Source organism: Gekko japonicus, unplaced genomic scaffold, assembly GCF_001447785.1.
Source record: "Gekko japonicus isolate JY-2015 unplaced genomic scaffold, Gekko_japonicus_V1.1 scaffold1024, whole genome shotgun sequence".
NCBI classification, from domain to species: Eukaryota; Metazoa; Chordata; class Lepidosauria; order Squamata; family Gekkonidae; genus Gekko; species Gekko japonicus.
Genome location: NW_015175388.1, coordinates 35,708 through 53,241, shown reverse-complemented (window position 1 = coordinate 53,241; position 17,534 = coordinate 35,708). Strand labels below are relative to the sequence as shown.

The window sequence follows — 17,534 nt, the reverse complement described above, 5'->3', positions numbered from 1 at the left end:
ATACAGGTACAGAGAGGGGGGAAAACATGGGTAATGTCTTGAGCCAAAATAGTTTTTCTAGCTAATGCAGGTTTTTAAACATTTACCTTTAAATTGCTAAACTTATTTACAAAGTGCTGGTTCTCCTCTCTTGTAGCATTTAGTAATAGGATGTAATTGGTTCGTTCTAACTGGACTGTAGTTATGTAGCTCAATTAATAGCAAAAAAGGGTGGGATGTGTTTTCATTTCTTAGGTTCATTCATTAATTCTAGTCTGGGCATAAGGCCATGGGCAACTAATGCACCTTCTTCAATTTGATGTTATTTGGAGAAGCAGCAATTCAGTTTCCTGACTACAGGAGAGGATGGGAGGAGAAACTGCTGTGTGGGAAGTAATTAGTGTCTTAGTGGTAATGGGAGGACAAGAAAACAAAACCACTGGCTGCGTATTAATTCTGTTTGGCAGGTTGTTCAGCTTGAAGAGCTGCTGGCAGTGCGTCATTCTGTCTTCGTAGTTGGAAATGCAGGCACGGGGAAAAGTGAGGTAAAACACACTTTAACAGTTTCTACAGGCAGTTTTGCAGTTTTAAAATTCCCAACCATGTGAACTTGTATGACATCATATTTTTCAGTCGTCCCATCAGTTCTGATGTTACGTATAACCCCAGTTGGTAAACATACTTGTGACCTATGACCAGTGTTCTCTCTAAGCTGACTTAGTGTGTGCTACCTCACTGTTTTTTAGCCTCCAGCTCACACATTTTTGTCTGAGCTCCAGAAGGATGGCGCCAGAGCAAGCCTAATTTATGCAGTAGCCAAATCGCTCACTCACAGCTTTAATGCCAGTAGCTCACCAAGTAGAATTTTTGCTCACAAGAGTCCACAGCTTAAAGGGAGCACTGCCAAACAGAATTAATTTCCAACCATGTGAGCTTGTATGACATCATATTTTTCAGTGATCCCATCAGTTCTGATGTTACATATAACCCCAGTTGGTAAACATACTTGTGACCTATGACCAGTGTTCTCTCTAAGCTGACTTAGTGTGTGCTACCTCACTGTTTTTTAGCCTCCAGCTCACACATTTTTGTCTGAGCTCCAGAAAGATGGCGCCAGAGCAAGTTAATTTATGCAGTAGCCAAATCACTCGCTCACAGCTTTAATGCCAGTAGCTCACCAAGTAGAATTTTTGCTCACAAGAGTCCACAGCTTAAAGGGAGCACTGCCTGTAACCAGCTCAGTCATGAAAACAGACCTGTACTTCTTCTCTGGGACTGAAGCTATTGAGTGAAATTCAGCTTTAGTAATTATTTCACTGGGGAAGGAATCCTTCATCTTCGTGTCTTCTGTGTAGTCCCACATGGGACTGCTTCAGGCCTGCTGTGGAGGAATTTTCTACAAGCTTCTAGAATTTTACAGTTGAGTGCTCCCCCTGTCCTTGGCACAGCAGAGCTACAAGCTCTGTTCCCGTCCAAATGATCATGTGATGGGGTAGAGGGAGCACTTTTCTCTCAGTCTTTTTTCTGCCGCCATAGAAAAAGGACGTACTACAACTTCTGAAAAGATTCTTTGAAGAACCTATTTTTCCTTACCATTGCTTATTAAGATAATAGATGCCACAATTATGTCACAAAATGCCACAATTATGTCACAAAAATGGGACAGAATGATGTCCATGGCCAGTGCGTCATGTGCTTGGGGGAAGGGCACAACATGTCTTCTTGTCAGGCATGTAGCCTCTTCATCCTGAAAGTGCAGCAAGGAAAGGACTCTTCACCTTCACTTGGGGTTTCCAAAGTGTTGGATTCCCCTCAAAAGAGAGCCAGGACCCCCTCAGTGGTCTCTGCGCCAGTCTTGTAATCAAAGCCTGATGCCAGAGGGACAACTCAGATCCCAAGAGCTGCTTCTGAACTGCCCATAAAGAAGGCTAAAAGGAAGTCAAAATGCTCAACTTCATCGATTACTCAACCCCAACATAGAGATTCTGACATGACGTCGAAACCACTGATCCAGGTCCCGGCACAACGCTGACAATCCCTTTTAAGTTGGTTGCAAATTCACGCAAGGTTACCATGGGGTCACAATGGCTCACATCGCCACAGATCATCGTCATTGACACAACTCGATTTTTGGTTTCTCCCCATCACTCAACACCCTTCCAACCTGAAGATCTCTGTACCTTCAACGTCAGAGCTCCCAACAGTTGACGATGTCATCACTCTTCAGATGAAAGCACAGCATGCTTTCAAAAGCCCTGTACCCCTTCCCCTTCCATGACTTCAAAGGAGTACCGATCCTCGGATGATGTAATTGAACTAATCACCCTTAGATTTCAAAAGCCCTGTACCCCTTCCCCCTCCATGACTTCAAAGGATGATGTAATTGAACTAATCACCCTTAGACAAGGCTTCAACAAACAAGCCAACCTCAGTTTCTGAAGCCAACACCTCTCAGATGTTAGAATGGAGCAGAAAGAGGACTGAGGGAAGAGTGTTCCCTCCACCCCTTGTCATGTGATCATTTGGGCAGGAACAGAGCTTGTAGCTCTGCTATGCTGAGGGGAGGGGGAGCACTTAACTAAAATTCTAGAAGCTTGTAGAAAACTCCTCCATGACAGGCCTGCTCTGAAGCAGTCCCATGTGTACCTGCACAGAAGACACTCAGTGAACATCAGTTACAGATAAGTGCAACCATGTTCTCTAACTTCTTTTGGCTGACCACCCTTATAGGAAAGATAGAATTCTCTGCAAATTAAATGGAGGTGTGTGTTTTTAGAGAGAATGTTCATTATTTGGAATGCTTGCTTTCCTCTGTAGTGGATGCAGAGGCTCCCCTGAAGTTGCCTGTATGTGGCATTCTGTTGCATTCTGAATCCTGCAGTTATTCCACATTGGGAATTACATTCCATGGGTTGACTGTTTTACTCTTATTATTCCTTTTTTCTTAAAGGTTAGAAAATAGTTTTAGGAATGCTGAAAGTGGCGCAAGGGCAGTATTCGCTGTCTGTGGTATATTTTTCCCTTTCTTCTGTCTTGCCTTTCAGATCAAACATGTTCTGCAGGGTTTTGAAGAATTGAAAACCTTGCAAAGCACATGGACAGAAGTGGTGATTGTGGAATAAGGGTGCATATACAGGATTAGGCAAGAGATTGCAGGTTAGGATAGGTAAGGACAGGTCTCATTTAGGAAAAGGAGTCATAAAGAACGAGTAGGACAGTTTCCTTTGGACACATAAAATGTGCAGTTCTTTATTGTTCTTGAAGTGCTCCAAAATCTACTTTTGAAACAGGGTTCTGAAAAACAAAACTACAAGCCCAAACATTTAGTAAGGTTATGCATACCAGCCCTCTGTATTAACATTAAAAAATTTCTTGAAATCTAATACTTGGACTCTGTAATGGGAGTCTTTGTGGCTCTCCTTCAGATCCTGAGAACGCTGAACAGGACTTATACAAACATGAAGCTGAAGCCTGTTTGGAATGATCTGAATCCCAAAGTTGTGACTACTGATGAGCTTTTTGGTTTTATACATCAGGCTACTCGGGAATGGAAAGATGGCAAGTAGCAGATACATTTATCTTCATTACTGTGACATTTTGTACAATCTTCTTTCCTGTGATGTGGGAACTCCTCTCTGGGTGGATATTTTCTGTATGGGGAAATCACAATCTTCCTCTACTGCTTCAGACTGAAGGTGATCTCTTGTAGGAATAATCCCCATGGGAAAACTCCCTTTGCCTAAAAGCTGTAGGATATCCCCTGCCAGTCTACTTTAATATATGCAAGTGCTTCTCAAATGATGGAACATTCAAGCAATACACCCATTAACTTACAATAGCAGAGTCCCAGGAAAGCTAGATGTGGTGTTCTGGATGTGGTGTTTCTGAAACTTCAGTAGTGACTGCTTTCCAGCTGTAGCTGATCATAGGGAGGGGAGCATGGTGAGGGAACTTCCTCAATGCATTTGCACCATGCAGACAACTTGGTGACTGCATGGCGGTGTGGGGAGTGGAGCCATCTCACTTGTGTCCACTGTTACTCCCTGCATGGTGATTCAGCATGCAAATAGGGCATCTGCACAGGGCTCTTTACATGAAACCTTCAGCAAAATCCACTTGTACGTTCATCTGGTTTTCAGGACTATTTTGAAATATATCCATGTGGCAACTTCCATGTTTAGGGCATGCTCAACTGGTAATGCTAGAAGTGGTTCTGGGTAAGCAGATGGCATTATTCCGTCAGACAACCTTGCAACACAAGTGGGAAATGCAGGCTTCAAAATCTATGATAATCCCCCCCAAGGAGATCTAGCCCTCTGTATCTTGGCATCCAAATTGAAATACATATTTCCTATAGTCAGAGCAGTAAGAAATTGGGGAAGCTCCAGTTGCCACAGGAGCACTTGGTTGCATACTCCAGGATTCTTTACATCCTTATTAGGAAGCGTTATGTTTCGTTATATAGAAATTGCATTGTCAAAACCTATTTATGTAAAATTTTCAGGTCTCTTTTCATTTCTTTTGAGAGAACAAGTTAATATTGTCCATAATGGGCCAAAATGGATTGTCTTAGATGGGGACATAGACCCTATGTGGATTGAGTCACTCAATACTGTTATGGATGATAACAAGGTAAGCAAGAGACAAGAACATTCTGTACCTTCTACTTGACACCTTCCACGTTATTGCATCACCCTGTTTTCCCTTCTGTTGCTTGTTGGTAGAATAGGCATTCCCTTTTTGTGCGCAGTTAACAGTCACTCACGGGGGGGGGGGGGGGCTACCATAAAATTCTGAGGGCCATTTTCTTGTTGCAGTATTCTTGTGGATGCTAGCCCCACCTGGCTACTTTTTTCTTTCCCCATTGTGGCAAATTAGCTCCATAGGACATTTTGGGTTGCAAAAACAGCATCAGTGGAGAGAAAGTTTAAGTCCCCTCTCCTCACATGTTACAGTTCCTGTGTAAATTGGGCCTGCAGGGACCTGCAAATTAAGTTCTCAGCCTAAAATGCCCAAAACCTGAGTGAGTGAAATGTGTCTGGCAGCGATGAAGAAAAGTGTGAATTAGCTCTCAGAATTTTATGGTGGCTCCTCAGGTCCACCAGTCACTGGCCTGGTAAGCGCACTTCTTTCTGTCCTGTGGTTCCAAATCTGAAGACTGAAGAAACAAGCTCATTTTACAGAAGTCTCACAAGGCATCAGTCATCAACACTGTCTCAGATGCCTATATTTTGGTCATTGTTTCAAATCCATGGTATAAAAAATGCCTGGAACATGTAACACAAAAAAATTTAGTTCTCTGTTACATAAGTTTACATAAACTAGCAACGACTATTATCTGTACAGCATATAGAAGTGTATATATATTTTTTATTTTGTCTGTACCATTGCAGTAGATACTGAAATCAGACTAAATCTGTCACTAAAACAACAGAGTGTGGATGTGAAGTATAAAATAGTATCATGCTGTCCCACAAGAGGATCATTCGTTGAGAAATCTTTAAAAGATTCTATAGTATATTTTATATACTATGTACAGGCAAACTCAAATTTACCACTGAGCCTCTGCTAGCCCACCTCCTCTCTTTCTACAACCAACCTGCAAGAGAACTGGGACCCACTTCGGGGTTCCAACCTAGAATCTGAGAACCACTACTTTTTCTACCTCTCCTGTTGTGAATTCAGATGGATAGAAAGATGCACTTTATTTGAAAGACTCATCACTTTTGGAATACATCATGTCTGAATAACATATCTTTGAAGCATGTAGCTGGTGGCATTTCTCTGATTCATCATCAGAAATGTGCCATGGATTTTCTTGGCAGGGTAACATGACTCTGTGCTGCTAATGCCTAGGTGCTGACTCTTGCTAGCAGTGAACGGATTCCTTTGACTCCAACAGTGAGACTTCTGTTTGAGATCCACCATTTAAAAACAGCTACTCCAGCTACCGTATCTAGAGCAGGTATTTTGTATGTAAATCCACAGGATCTTGGTTGGAATCCGTAAGTATTTTCTTATAAAAAATAGCATAAAACCAAAACTAACAGTGACTAATTTCAATTGGCTTTTACTGGTTTGTGGGTTGCATTTGGTGTTGTTGTTATTGCTGTAGAAGTTTGCTATAACTTTTTATTATTCTAGGTGAGAGTTGCTTTAGACTGTTGCCAAATATGTCCATCTTTGGTATCAGCTCCACCGTATTATTCAAATTTATACTTTTCAGTTGTAGCAGTTACTAGTAATTATCCCACTCTTCAGGTTTATACTGCCTGTAAACTAATCTTCATTTGACAGTCCTCAAGACCTTCTAAATGAACAATATTGTCTATTAAACCTGCTCTCTGATCCAAAATGGCTTGTTATATTCTTTATTATTTACAGTAAATTCACAAACTTCATTTTGTAGGAAAAGCCCACTGGGGCATGTCTTTTTCTGGGCATTGCATCTAATGAAGTGAGATCTAACTAAGAAAATCTTATGCTGGAATAAATGTTATGGTATCAATGAGCTCCTGTTTAATTTTGTTGCTATGGGGGTGTGCATTCAGCTATAGCCGAACCAAAAAAATACCCGAAAAATACCTTGTCGGTATAGCTGAACCAAAAAAAGCTGATATTGGTCCTGGTTACACGGGCTGGAAAATGCGGGGCGATCAGACGCCTGCCCTTGCCCCGCGGGTTCCGGAAACCAGTACCTCGTAAGTACTAGTTTTTTACTCCGCATCTTCAGCGGAAAGCCACGGGTTAGCTACGGGAGCACTACGCTTCCCAGATGTTGCGGTGTGATCGCGCCCGGAAAATCTGCCTATCCATATCTTTAGCGCAGCAACTGCTCCGTGTGACCGGGGCCAAAATCTGGCTTTTGGAGGGGGGTTCTTTTTGCTATACCAAAAAAAGGTCTCAATTAAACCTAACAGCTGCCAGTCTGCTGTTGGGTTTAAATGCCTGGTTTCCCCTCCAGGTGCCCCAGGGCTGTGGGGCAGCTGGAGAAGATCTGGAGGGGAACCCAGGCATATCTGCATGCCTGCCCACTGCAGCAGGCAGGCTGGGAAAGGGAAGGACAGGTATGCACACATGTCCCCTTCCTTCCCTGAATCTCTCCACTTTTGCAGAGAAACTCAGGGAAGTGGGGGGCTTGTTTAAATGCCTTTCTTTCCCTTCCCCAGTTCGGGGAGGGAAAGAAAGGCATTTTAAACATGCCTGGGTTCCCTGCCTGCCCTTCTCCAGCTAGGACATGTCAGCTAGAGAAGGGAAGGCAGAGCCCAAGCTTTCCTTTATCAATTTCATCCTCAGCTGATTCACTGGGAGTGAAATTGACACGGAAATCTGTAGGGGCTACCAGCGGAAAGAAGGCATTTTAACATGCTTCTTTTCCCTCTGGTGGTGTAAATCAGCCCCAGATATATTCGGCAATACTGAATATTTCCCCAATCCGAATACCTTACCGGTATTGGACTGGGGAAATTTGGCATTTAATGATATTTTTCGGGTCTGATTTACCCAAAGCCAAAAAATACTGGCTTTTTTTTTTTTGCCCATCCCTAGCTGCTACAAGCTAACATGGTTATCCATCTAGATTTTTTTTTTCTGGGCAGGTTACATTAAAATGAATAGAGCTTGCTCATGAGTATATGCAGTTGTGTAAGACTTTCATTTCAAAGCTGATTTCGCAGGAGGAATTCCCTTGGGCTTGAGTTAATATTTTAGAACAAGCTCCTCTAAAATTAATAAAGACTATACCATTAAGTGTTCTGTTGTTTGGGATTATGACATAACTTTCTTTAGTAATGTATCATGAAGTTGATACATACTTTTTGAAAAAAATCTGCAAATTCTTGGAATTTTCTTCTAGTCACTTTCTGGTACTGGTACCAATCAGGAAGTTGATTGTGTTTATTATTATTGAACTTCTTTGAGTGACAGTATTCTAGTACTGAGATGGCCAACTAGTGGCCTGAGAGCTACATGCAGCCCAGAGCCAGTTCCACGTAAGAACATAAGAAGAGCCTTGCTGGATCAGACCAGTGGTCCACCTAGTCTGGCATCATGTCCCACACACAGTGGCCATCCAGTTGCCATGGAGGGCCAACAAATAGGGCAAAGAGACACCTGGCACCCAGCACCTGCTAGCTCAAAGATAGTGCCTCACATGATGATGCTGAATCTAGCAGCACTGCTTGGATTCACAACTATGCATGAGATACCACTTCTAAGCCAAGCGGCCAGTCTCTTCTCCAGTACTGAAGAGAGAGTAGTTGTTGATGTCTGTCTACAAGCAGGACTTTGCAGAAATAATATTTTTCTTTTTCAGGTACGTTGCAAGCTGGATAGAAAGAAGGAGTGATCAATCTGAAAAAGCAAATTTGACTATTCTCTTTGATAAATATGTTCCTCCATGCTTAGATCAACTCAAAACAAAATTTAAAACAATCATACCTATCACTGAGAACAGCATGGTTCAGGTAGGTACTTTCATTTGCTCCAGTTACATAAAGAGTGTAAAATGCTTGAGCCAAGTTTAAAATAAATATTCCTTGGAGCCCCCACAAATGTGAGACCTATGTAGATATAATATCCTCTGTATATTCTTCACCAAATTTAATTTACCCACCATATGTAAATCCAGGGCCACCAGTTAAGCAGTGGCATCTTCTATTTCAAGCTGGAGCTTAGAGGTAGATGTTAGAAAACAAGGCTCTAAAGACCTATGAGACCCTGGTGAGCTGGGTTCAACATTTTCTTCTAGTCTGGCTCATGAGTTGTAGCTTCTTATGCTTAACTGCATTAATAAGTAGTTACAGTACTGATAATAACTATATACCAGAATTCTAGTCTGCATGAATTATTAGAACACAACACACTTAGCAATGTCTGCCAGAGTAGATGTCAGCTAAATTGCATACATCTTATAATTTGAGCTAAAAGTTATTACTGTTTTACCTAAGACATTGAATAACGGTTTATTCCCCCTTCCTTGAATGTTTCATCAAATATTTTACATTGCTCAGAAAACAAAAAGAGATACAACTTCAGTTTTGCAGAAAGATAAAAAGGCCATTTGCAAAAATTTATTTTTACCACAAGATGTAGAATTTTTTTTCTATTGCTGAGGTCAAATAAATGTGGGATCCCCCCCCAAAAAAAAAATGGCATGTGCCCAAACTGCATTATTGCTTTTGTAACAGATTCTCTTTGTAATTTTGATTAAGTCATTTAAACTGCTGGCTTGTAGTTGTTGAAGCTGCTATGCTGCTGTAGGATTCAGGCTGCCAGTAATTGCTTCCATTTTATTTACCCTCCATGCATAAAGGCTTTATCAAGATAAATGCACTGGCCTTTCTAAATAAACTAAATGCTGAAAAGACAGGGAACTCTATGAAATCAAATGCAAAGCAAAAAATAAAATCAGTTTATTTTTGTACATTAAATCTAGTACTGCAGCATGAGGTCCAAACCAGAAGAGATGCTGGGAATTTAGTGATCCGAGCTCCAGATTTATTTATTTTTTAAATGTAGCTATCATGTACACAGATGACTGATTCCAAACCGGACCATAGTGCATGGAAAGTGGTTAGGTTGAAGCCTTCTCCCCTGTACTGAGGTTACTGACTTAAAATGTCTCCATGTTTTGTTTTTCAGTAGCAAACTAATTTTGATAATGTGGTTCTAAGGCTTTAATATTTTAGTCACCTCTGGAATGTGGTTATTAAAAACTCATTTCAAAGTGAGGCGTAACTATTATAGGAGAAGATGGGCAGGGGGTTGCATTTCATCCCAAGAGTAGTCAGAGTTATACTTCCTACTGCCAGTTGCTCAGAGAATCTACCTGGACATTTGTAGATTTAAAAAAGTACAAGAGCAGTAGATTTGAATTTATTTGTGCAGAAAGGCTATAGATAATTGTATGCAGGGGTCTTTTGGGGCCGGAGCATGCCGGAGCACCGCTCCAGCATCCCAGGAGCCTGCACTAATGGCGGCGCCCCTAGCTCCCCACGCCAAAAGTGCTGCGGCTCGGGGGAGGCCAGAGAGCCCCACCGCCGCATTCCCCGGGCCCATGCAGGAGTGCTGCGGCTTGGGTGACGCCAGGAGAGCCCCACTGCCGTGTCCCCTGGGCCTGCGCAGGATCGCTGCGGCTTGGGGAAGGCTGGAAAGCCCCGCCACCGTGTCCCCCAGGTCACACAGGAGTGCTGCGGCTTGGGGGACGCCAGGAGAGCCCTGTCGCCGGCTTCCCTGGCCTCTGCCGAAGCAGTAAGTAAGGGATCCGCAGGGGTGGGGGTGGCGGGGGCTTGACGGTTCCCTCCTTTCCTTCTCTCCTTTTCCTCTTTTCCTCTTTCTTCCCTTCTCTCTTTCTTTCTTTCCTGCCTTCTTCTTTTCTTTTTCCTCCTTTCCCTGTTTCCCTCCTTCTTTTCTTCCCTCTTTCCTCCTTCTGTGGCCCAACTCTAGTGAGAAGGGGTTTAAACTTTAAACCCCTTCTCTCTTCGCTCCCCCCCAGGCTAGCTGGGGAAGGGAAGGGGAGGCTTTTGAAGATGCCTCCCCCCCTTTTGCTTCCCCTTCTGACATCACTTCCGGTGATGTCAGAGGGCATGGCATATGCTAATAGTCTAGTGGCTCATTAGCATACCATATGCCAATGAGCTCCTGCAGCTCTTTTTCTACGAAAAGACCCCTGATTGTATGGAAGCATGTTATCTTAATTCACCATATACAGCTGCAGACACATGATGTTGCAAGTTTTATTTCCTGATGTCTGAAAGAAACTTTAATGTGATGTACATTATTATTGCAATCTTGTGGCAAGAAACCCAAAACGTTTTTCATGTTTTATTTTTGCTGATTTTCTTATTATAGACTCTCTGTTCTCTCCTTGACTGTTTGCTGACCCCTGAAAATGTGTCTCTTGATTGTCCGAGAGAACTGTATGAGACATATTTTGGTTTTGCTTGTGTGTGGGCATTTGGTGGGGTTCTCTTTCAAGATCAGGTAAGTGTAAAGCAGTTTACAAAATCCAGTAACTTAGTGATAGATTCAGACAAACAAATTGTTCTAGTGCTCTGTGGCATGTGCAGCAAAAGAATGGTGAGAATCAACAGAATGACTGTATAATAAGCTTTATGGAAAACACAGGGATAAAAGGTAAATCCAGCCAATGGAGAGCCAGAAGACAATCCCAGAAACAGGCTCACCATTGCAGGGCATTTCCTGGGGTCCACATGTTGGCAAAGGATCTACAACAGCCTGCTCCACATTGCTACTTAATGGCTGCTGCGTCTTTTGCCACCGCTTCTTCCTCTGGGCCCAGTCCATCAGTGGCAGGTGGTCCTCCTCACCACCACAAACAGCTCTGTCATGACCCCTAGTGGGTTGCCACCTTCCTCTGCCACCACTCTGGACTTAGGGTCCCTTGGAAGTTCCCTCCACATACTGCTAACTCCCTCCAGGATTCTGTAAATTATCAAGGGCTTGAATAGTGGTTCCAGTGATGTGGCAGTCTTCAAGGCAGAACCTTTCTTTATTGCAAACGGGGCTGCCACCAGTGCAGTAACAAGGAGACGTGCTTCTCTTCACACTTTTGATTGACTAAGGGACGACAGGCTCCACTCCTGCTGGGGTGAAGACAGCAACAAAGTGTATCACTTCCTTCTCCTTCCTTCCTTCTCCTTGGTTAGGGAAGAGCAAGGTGGATTTTTCAAGGTGCTAATAGACCATTGTTGGCTTTGTTTATTGTTTTATGGTAGCCAGCACAACTGATAGCAAGCTTAATCAATATAAGCTCACTGGGATGCCCTGCTTCTTATATCTTCTCTCAAAACAATCAAACATTCCCATTTTTAGTTATGAATTTCTTTTTCTAGTCGTTTCAGCTTTAGAATGCATATATTAAGAAATGTTCCAGACCTGGCTCTGGGATGGGATTGCGTCCAGCTAGTTGGGCACTTTGTCTCCTTTGCCCCCCCTTGGCCTGGGCCTTGTGCCATCACCATTCTTGCAGAGTGGAAGTGGCCTCTGGGGGGCTATGGGCCCAGGTTCGTGTCCTCCCCAGCAGAGGCTGGGTAACAATTTCAGGGGCTGGTGGTGAGACCTCCCTGGCAGGCTCAGTCCCTGCTGCTTTTAGTGCTGAAGGACTACTATCAACAGGTGCCTCAGTGGTGCCAGGCCCTCCTTGATCCAGCTGGTCTTCCTCACCCACCAGGCTTGGCTCCTTGGGCTCCTCCCCTGAAGTCTCAGAGTCACTGGACTGGTCAGAGGGGATCATGACAGGCAGCAGGCACATTGTACAAGCCAGAAAGGCTGATTGACAGACCCGCAGTAGGGCCGTGGGTGGAAATATTACACTTTGTAGAGCTTCTGTCTGTATGTCTGTTGGGGTGGCTTTTGCGCCCTGTCTGAGCCTCTTGCAAGGACTGCTCTTCTTCACATGAGGCTGGGAAGCCCTACTGTGCATGTGTGCCTCAGGATATCCATTATAAAAGGTCCTGTTCTGAGCCAGGGCAGAGGAGAGTGGGCAGAGAGGAGATAGCTTAGCCTCATTCTGAGGGCCGCAGAAGGTCTTGTAAAGTGAGGCACTGGAGGGTACGTCAGCTCAGGATATGAACCTTGATGCCCCTCCTCCCTTACCTACCATTTTGTGGGTGGTCTGGATTTGCAGTTTCATGATTTACATCAGCCACCCACTTTACTATCAGATGAAGGAGAGGAGGAGGAGGAGGAGATTGGATTTATACCTTACCCTTCACTACCCAAAGGAGTCTCAGAGTGGCTTACCATCTCCTTTCCATTTCCCTCCCCACAGCAGACAACACCATGTAAGGTAGGTGGGGCTGAGGGAGCTCTTTCAAGAACTGCTCCTGAGAGAACAGCTCTGAAAGAACTTGTAACTGACCCAAGGTCATACCAGCAGCTGCATGTGGAGAAGTGTGGAATCAAACCCGGTTCTCTCAGATTAGAGTCCACGCCCCTAACCACTATACCAAACTGGCTCTCTATAGTAGTAAAATAATGAATAAACAATTGGAATAACTTTAAATTATTATAAATCACCATCAGACTTGTGGCATGTCCTCTAAGGTATTACATTAGGCAATTAATATTATCTTTACACAGCATAAGAAGCATAACAATAACATACATTATTTTGTAGCTCTCCAATTATCAAGAAGAATTTAGTCATTGGTGGCAGAAAGAGATGAAAGTTGTAAAGTTTCCATCGCATAGTACAATTTTTAATTATTGTATTGACTCAAAGACCAAGAGATTTGTGCCCTGGAGTGACAAAATAGTTCCTGTTCACCTGGATCCAGATACACCCTTGCAGGTATACAGTCTTTTCTAAAATGCAGGCATATTCATTTTATATATGTACAATCTTGTTTGCAGGGAGGGTTTTGCGTTCTGGTTTTTAATCATTTTTCTGTCATAATTTATTTTACATGCTTTCACGGTCCTTTTATGATGGAAGAGTAGGATAAAAATATTTTAACAAAAATAACTCAAATGTTTTAAATTCTTTTTTCTGATAATACCTCTTATTAAAATATAACTCTTTTGCACACATTGATTAGACTATGCTTTTTTATCTGGTAGCTGGAGAAAGAAAAATAATGCTAAGCAACTGATTAAATTTGTGTTGTGGAAGATTTCTTACAAATACCATTTTAATTTTTACATGTGTCAGTAAACAGTGGGCTCAGATAGATGAGATTGTGGAGATCTGTGCTGGGTTCTTCAGAAGTCTTTAATTGTTATTAAATGCATCCATTTAGGGAATAAAGAGAAAACATACCTGTCTCTGCCATAGCCTAGTTCCTCAGATGGAGTCATGCAGACTCAAAGGGATGCATGCATATAACTGCTTCCTCTGTTGAACTGACAGGAATAACCCTTGAAAGTTACAGTGCTTTTTGGTTATATTAGAATACCCATCCCAACAGCACATCAGTGGATGACAGCAATTACTTTCATGGCATGTTCTTTCCATCTGTCATGTTTTTATCCTTCCCTACCTCAGAGATGCTCAGGCGGGCATACATATTTTGGGTCTTGAAAACAGCATGTGGGGGGAGACAGGGAACCCCTCACCCCCCTGCACCGTAATCCTCAGCAGGATTGGGCTCCCAAGGTGGTTTGAAAAATTAAAAAACAAACTCTTAAATGGTACTGCATTTCCATGACAAACTTAGGGATGTGATATTGTCTAGCTGGTCCCTGAGAAATTGATTGTCCCAAAGTTTCATGGCAGAATGGGAATTTGAACCTGGGACTTGGCACCGTCATATTACACTATTTATTTTCTTTTGGTACCTCAGGCAGTCCTTGTTCACACATCGGAGACCACATGTCTCAAATATTTTACTAGTTTACTGTTGGAGAAAAGCAAGCCTGTGATGCTAGTTGGAAATGCTGGAGTGGGGAAAACAGTATTTATTGGGGAATGCCTTGCTGGCCTTTCTGAGGATTTCCTGGTATCCAAAGTTCCCTTCAACTATTATACAACATCAGCTGCACTACAAAGTAAGTTGCTCACAAATGGCATTGTGTAAAATGAATGATGACTCTTCAGAAATCATCAAAAAGAAAGAAAAGAAAAGCAATATCACAATGATTAAATAGATTAATTAAAATGGATTAATCAGAAATAATGTCCATATTTTTCCTTATTTATTTGTTATTTATGACTTTATTTTATTTAAAACATTTTAATACCACCTTACCACACAGTCAGGGTCCAATAGGTGGTGAGCATAAAAACACTGAAACAGTTAAACAATTAAAACGCAGTTTAAAATATAGCATTCAATTAAAAACACATAAACATCACTAGAAGCAGGGCCGGCCTGGCATTGACAAATGTTAGACCGCTGCCTAGGGCAGCAGCTCGACAAGGGTTCCACTCTGGCCAGCCTGCCGCCCCACCTTTCCCATTATGCTCTGGCCCGCATGTCCCGCTGGTGGGCTCCCTTTCCCTTGGCTGGCCGGCCTCATCCCCTCCTCGCCCCACACAGGAAACGAAGCACCCCAGGGTGCGCCTCCCTTGCCAGCCGGAGCGCCTCCCCCCTGCGATTCAGCAGCACCGTTCAGGGAGGCGAAGAAACGCACCCCCCACCCTAACCCCGGGCCCCTGGGGAGCCTCCGGCCTGCTTTGGCTCTCGAGGGAATGCGAAAGGGAGGGGGAGGTTTCCCACAAGGTCTGAAGCGGCTTTTCCTCACTGAAGGCAGAAGAGCCGCAGAGGCTTCCCGACGGGGCAGGGGAGTGGGGGGTGCACCATGCAGCTTTCCCGAAGCCTCGAGAGAGCCATACTCACCACAGTCTCCTCCACCCCACTCCCTGCCCAAAGGGGCTGATGACATCGCCCTGCAAGACCCCGACAAGGCTGCAATTGGCACCGGGGGGGACTGGAAACTGGCCGGCTGCTGCTTGCACGTCTGAGCGCTGTCCGGGAGGCCCAGAGTGCCCCAAGAGGAAGGCCTGTGGGGGGGAGAAGGAGAAGTGACCATCGGAGCACAGGAGCCAGCCAGGATCTACAGGGGGGCGCACCAGAAGGTAGCCTCGCCTATTGTACAAAAAAACCTTGAGCTGGCCCTGACTAGAACGAGGGCCAAAAAAAATTATTGGGGGCACACCAGATGTTTGGAACACATGATGTTTGGGTGGGAAACGGCATGTGCCAGCAGCCAAGTTTTGTAATAAATGTTCTTAAACATTACAAACATACAACATGTAGTCCTGTCTGGTGGTTGCTGGGGAACACTGGGTGCTGGTCCCTGAAACAGCACAGATACCTTTTCCATGATATAGGCCTAAATTGTATATATAATTTCTTTGCACTCCATTCTTTTCATATACATATATGCAATGCTGATCTTTTTGTTGGTTAACAAAAGATTCCTGAAAGCTGCAAACATCCATGTGCAATTACATGCTTGTCCCTCCTGGCTCTAGCAGTGAATTCAAATATTTTATATTCTGTGGCAAAAAAGTGAGGAATGCAATTTATTGACATGATTATGGTGTGTCTTACGCCCTCACAATTTTTTCACGTATAAATTTTGAATGCTTCTCAAATATCTTATTATTCTTCATACTATACCCATGGGGCACAGTGAAAAAGCATTGCAGCAGCAAGCAATACCGCTAGTTAATACCATTTTTAAAAACTATAATTCAAGCCCTAAGACTTTAAAACCTGCCGGAGAGGTCAGTGAACTCACTCGATTTACCTGCTGTTTTAATAAGATTATTACAGCACAGTAAGTATTTTATGTATTAAAACATCGGTTACCCAATTTTAGTATTAGGACAATAATAATACTTAATAGAGCTTATGAAATAGTCCTCACCAAGAAAATCTTTTTCTTTTATTCTGTGTTTTTTATTCAGAGATATTTTCTTATATTGTTTGTTTGAGTATGTGTGAGGGAGAGAAGCACTTTAATTTTTAGCTGCCCTCAAGGCTAATCATTGCTTGCTGCAGTTCTGCAGCAATTAACAGACATATTCAATAGTTGTTATAGTAGTAAGTTTGTGTGGGCATTTCAAAGCTAGCACCTGAGAACAAATTATGACATGTAAAAAAATGCTTTATTCTTAAACTCTGGATGATTCTTGGAACAGGCCATCAAAAACTGCTGCTACTTTTGTTCATTTCAGTGAGACCTACTTGTATCAGGCCTGAAAGTATTAGTGCAGGAACCTAAAGCTTAGGGTTATCACAGAGCCTCCTATGCTGGCACTAGAAAGTTGCTAAATCATGCAGTAAAGTGTTAATCATTTTTAATAAGAAAAATTCAATTAATGCTGTATCTCAGCAAGAAGTTTAAATGTTAATTATAAAATGTGCTCTTTTGGGGAGTGTGACTAACTTTTTGAAAAACCAGATTGGTGGTAGTCATCATGTTGGGGCTAGGGATTTATTTGAAGGAAAAGAGTGGCAGGGCAGGAAAGAGAATATTCATGGTTCTGTACCTTTTTGTCACGAACGTGGTACCAGGCCAGGCGAGAGCAAGATAGTTCAAAGGCAGTCCAAAGTAAAAACCAGGCAAGCAGAAACACCGAGAGACCAAGTCCAAATCACCAACCGTTAGAGTAGTCGTTAAAGCCAGAGTCCAAAGAATTCAGAAGCCAGGGAGTCGAAGGTCCGAGGTACAGGTCAGGAGCGTAGTCGTACAAGCCGAGGTCAGGAGCCGAGAAGTCAAAAACGAGGAGTCGGAACAGGAACACAAGTGGTGAGGTGCAAAAGCTTCGTCCAGAATGACTAGTTGCTAGCATAACTAGTCGGCATGAGTGTGAGAGCTAAATAGCCCATAAGGTTGTCGGCAATTAGCGCGCCCTGATTGTGTCCCGCCTCCCACTTGTACTCAAGGCTAAAAGAGCACCTACCACACATGCGTGCATCCCGCCGCCGGGATGCCATGTCTCATCGGCATTGTTCCCGCAAATGGGATACCAGTGGGGGCAAGTCAGCGAGCGTGTTGCTTTGGCGTGAATCTGCTTCAGCTGTTGCTGGAGCAGTTTCCGTGGCTTCAGTCCTGTCAGGTGCGGGGTTTTCAGGAGCCAG

General features: G+C 43.3%; 1 protein-coding gene across 1 annotated transcript in view; it reads left to right on the top strand.

Moving 5' to 3' along the window:
- LOC107122524 (dynein heavy chain 11, axonemal-like) overlaps positions 1–17,534 on the top strand; it is a gene marked incomplete at its 3' end in the record, with an annotated part of 172,393 nt that overhangs the window by 120,057 nt on the left and 34,802 nt on the right. Inside the window, exons 39-46 of the mRNA XM_015425640.1 lie at positions 447–524; positions 3,405–3,537; positions 4,484–4,611; positions 5,836–5,984; positions 8,294–8,444; positions 10,831–10,962; positions 13,121–13,294; positions 14,286–14,490. Of these exons, the coding sequence (XP_015281126.1) occupies positions 447–524; positions 3,405–3,537; positions 4,484–4,611; positions 5,836–5,984; positions 8,294–8,444; positions 10,831–10,962; positions 13,121–13,294; positions 14,286–14,490 (1,150 nt within the window). The remainder of the gene's footprint in view (positions 1–446; positions 525–3,404; positions 3,538–4,483; positions 4,612–5,835; positions 5,985–8,293; positions 8,445–10,830; positions 10,963–13,120; positions 13,295–14,285; positions 14,491–17,534) is intronic.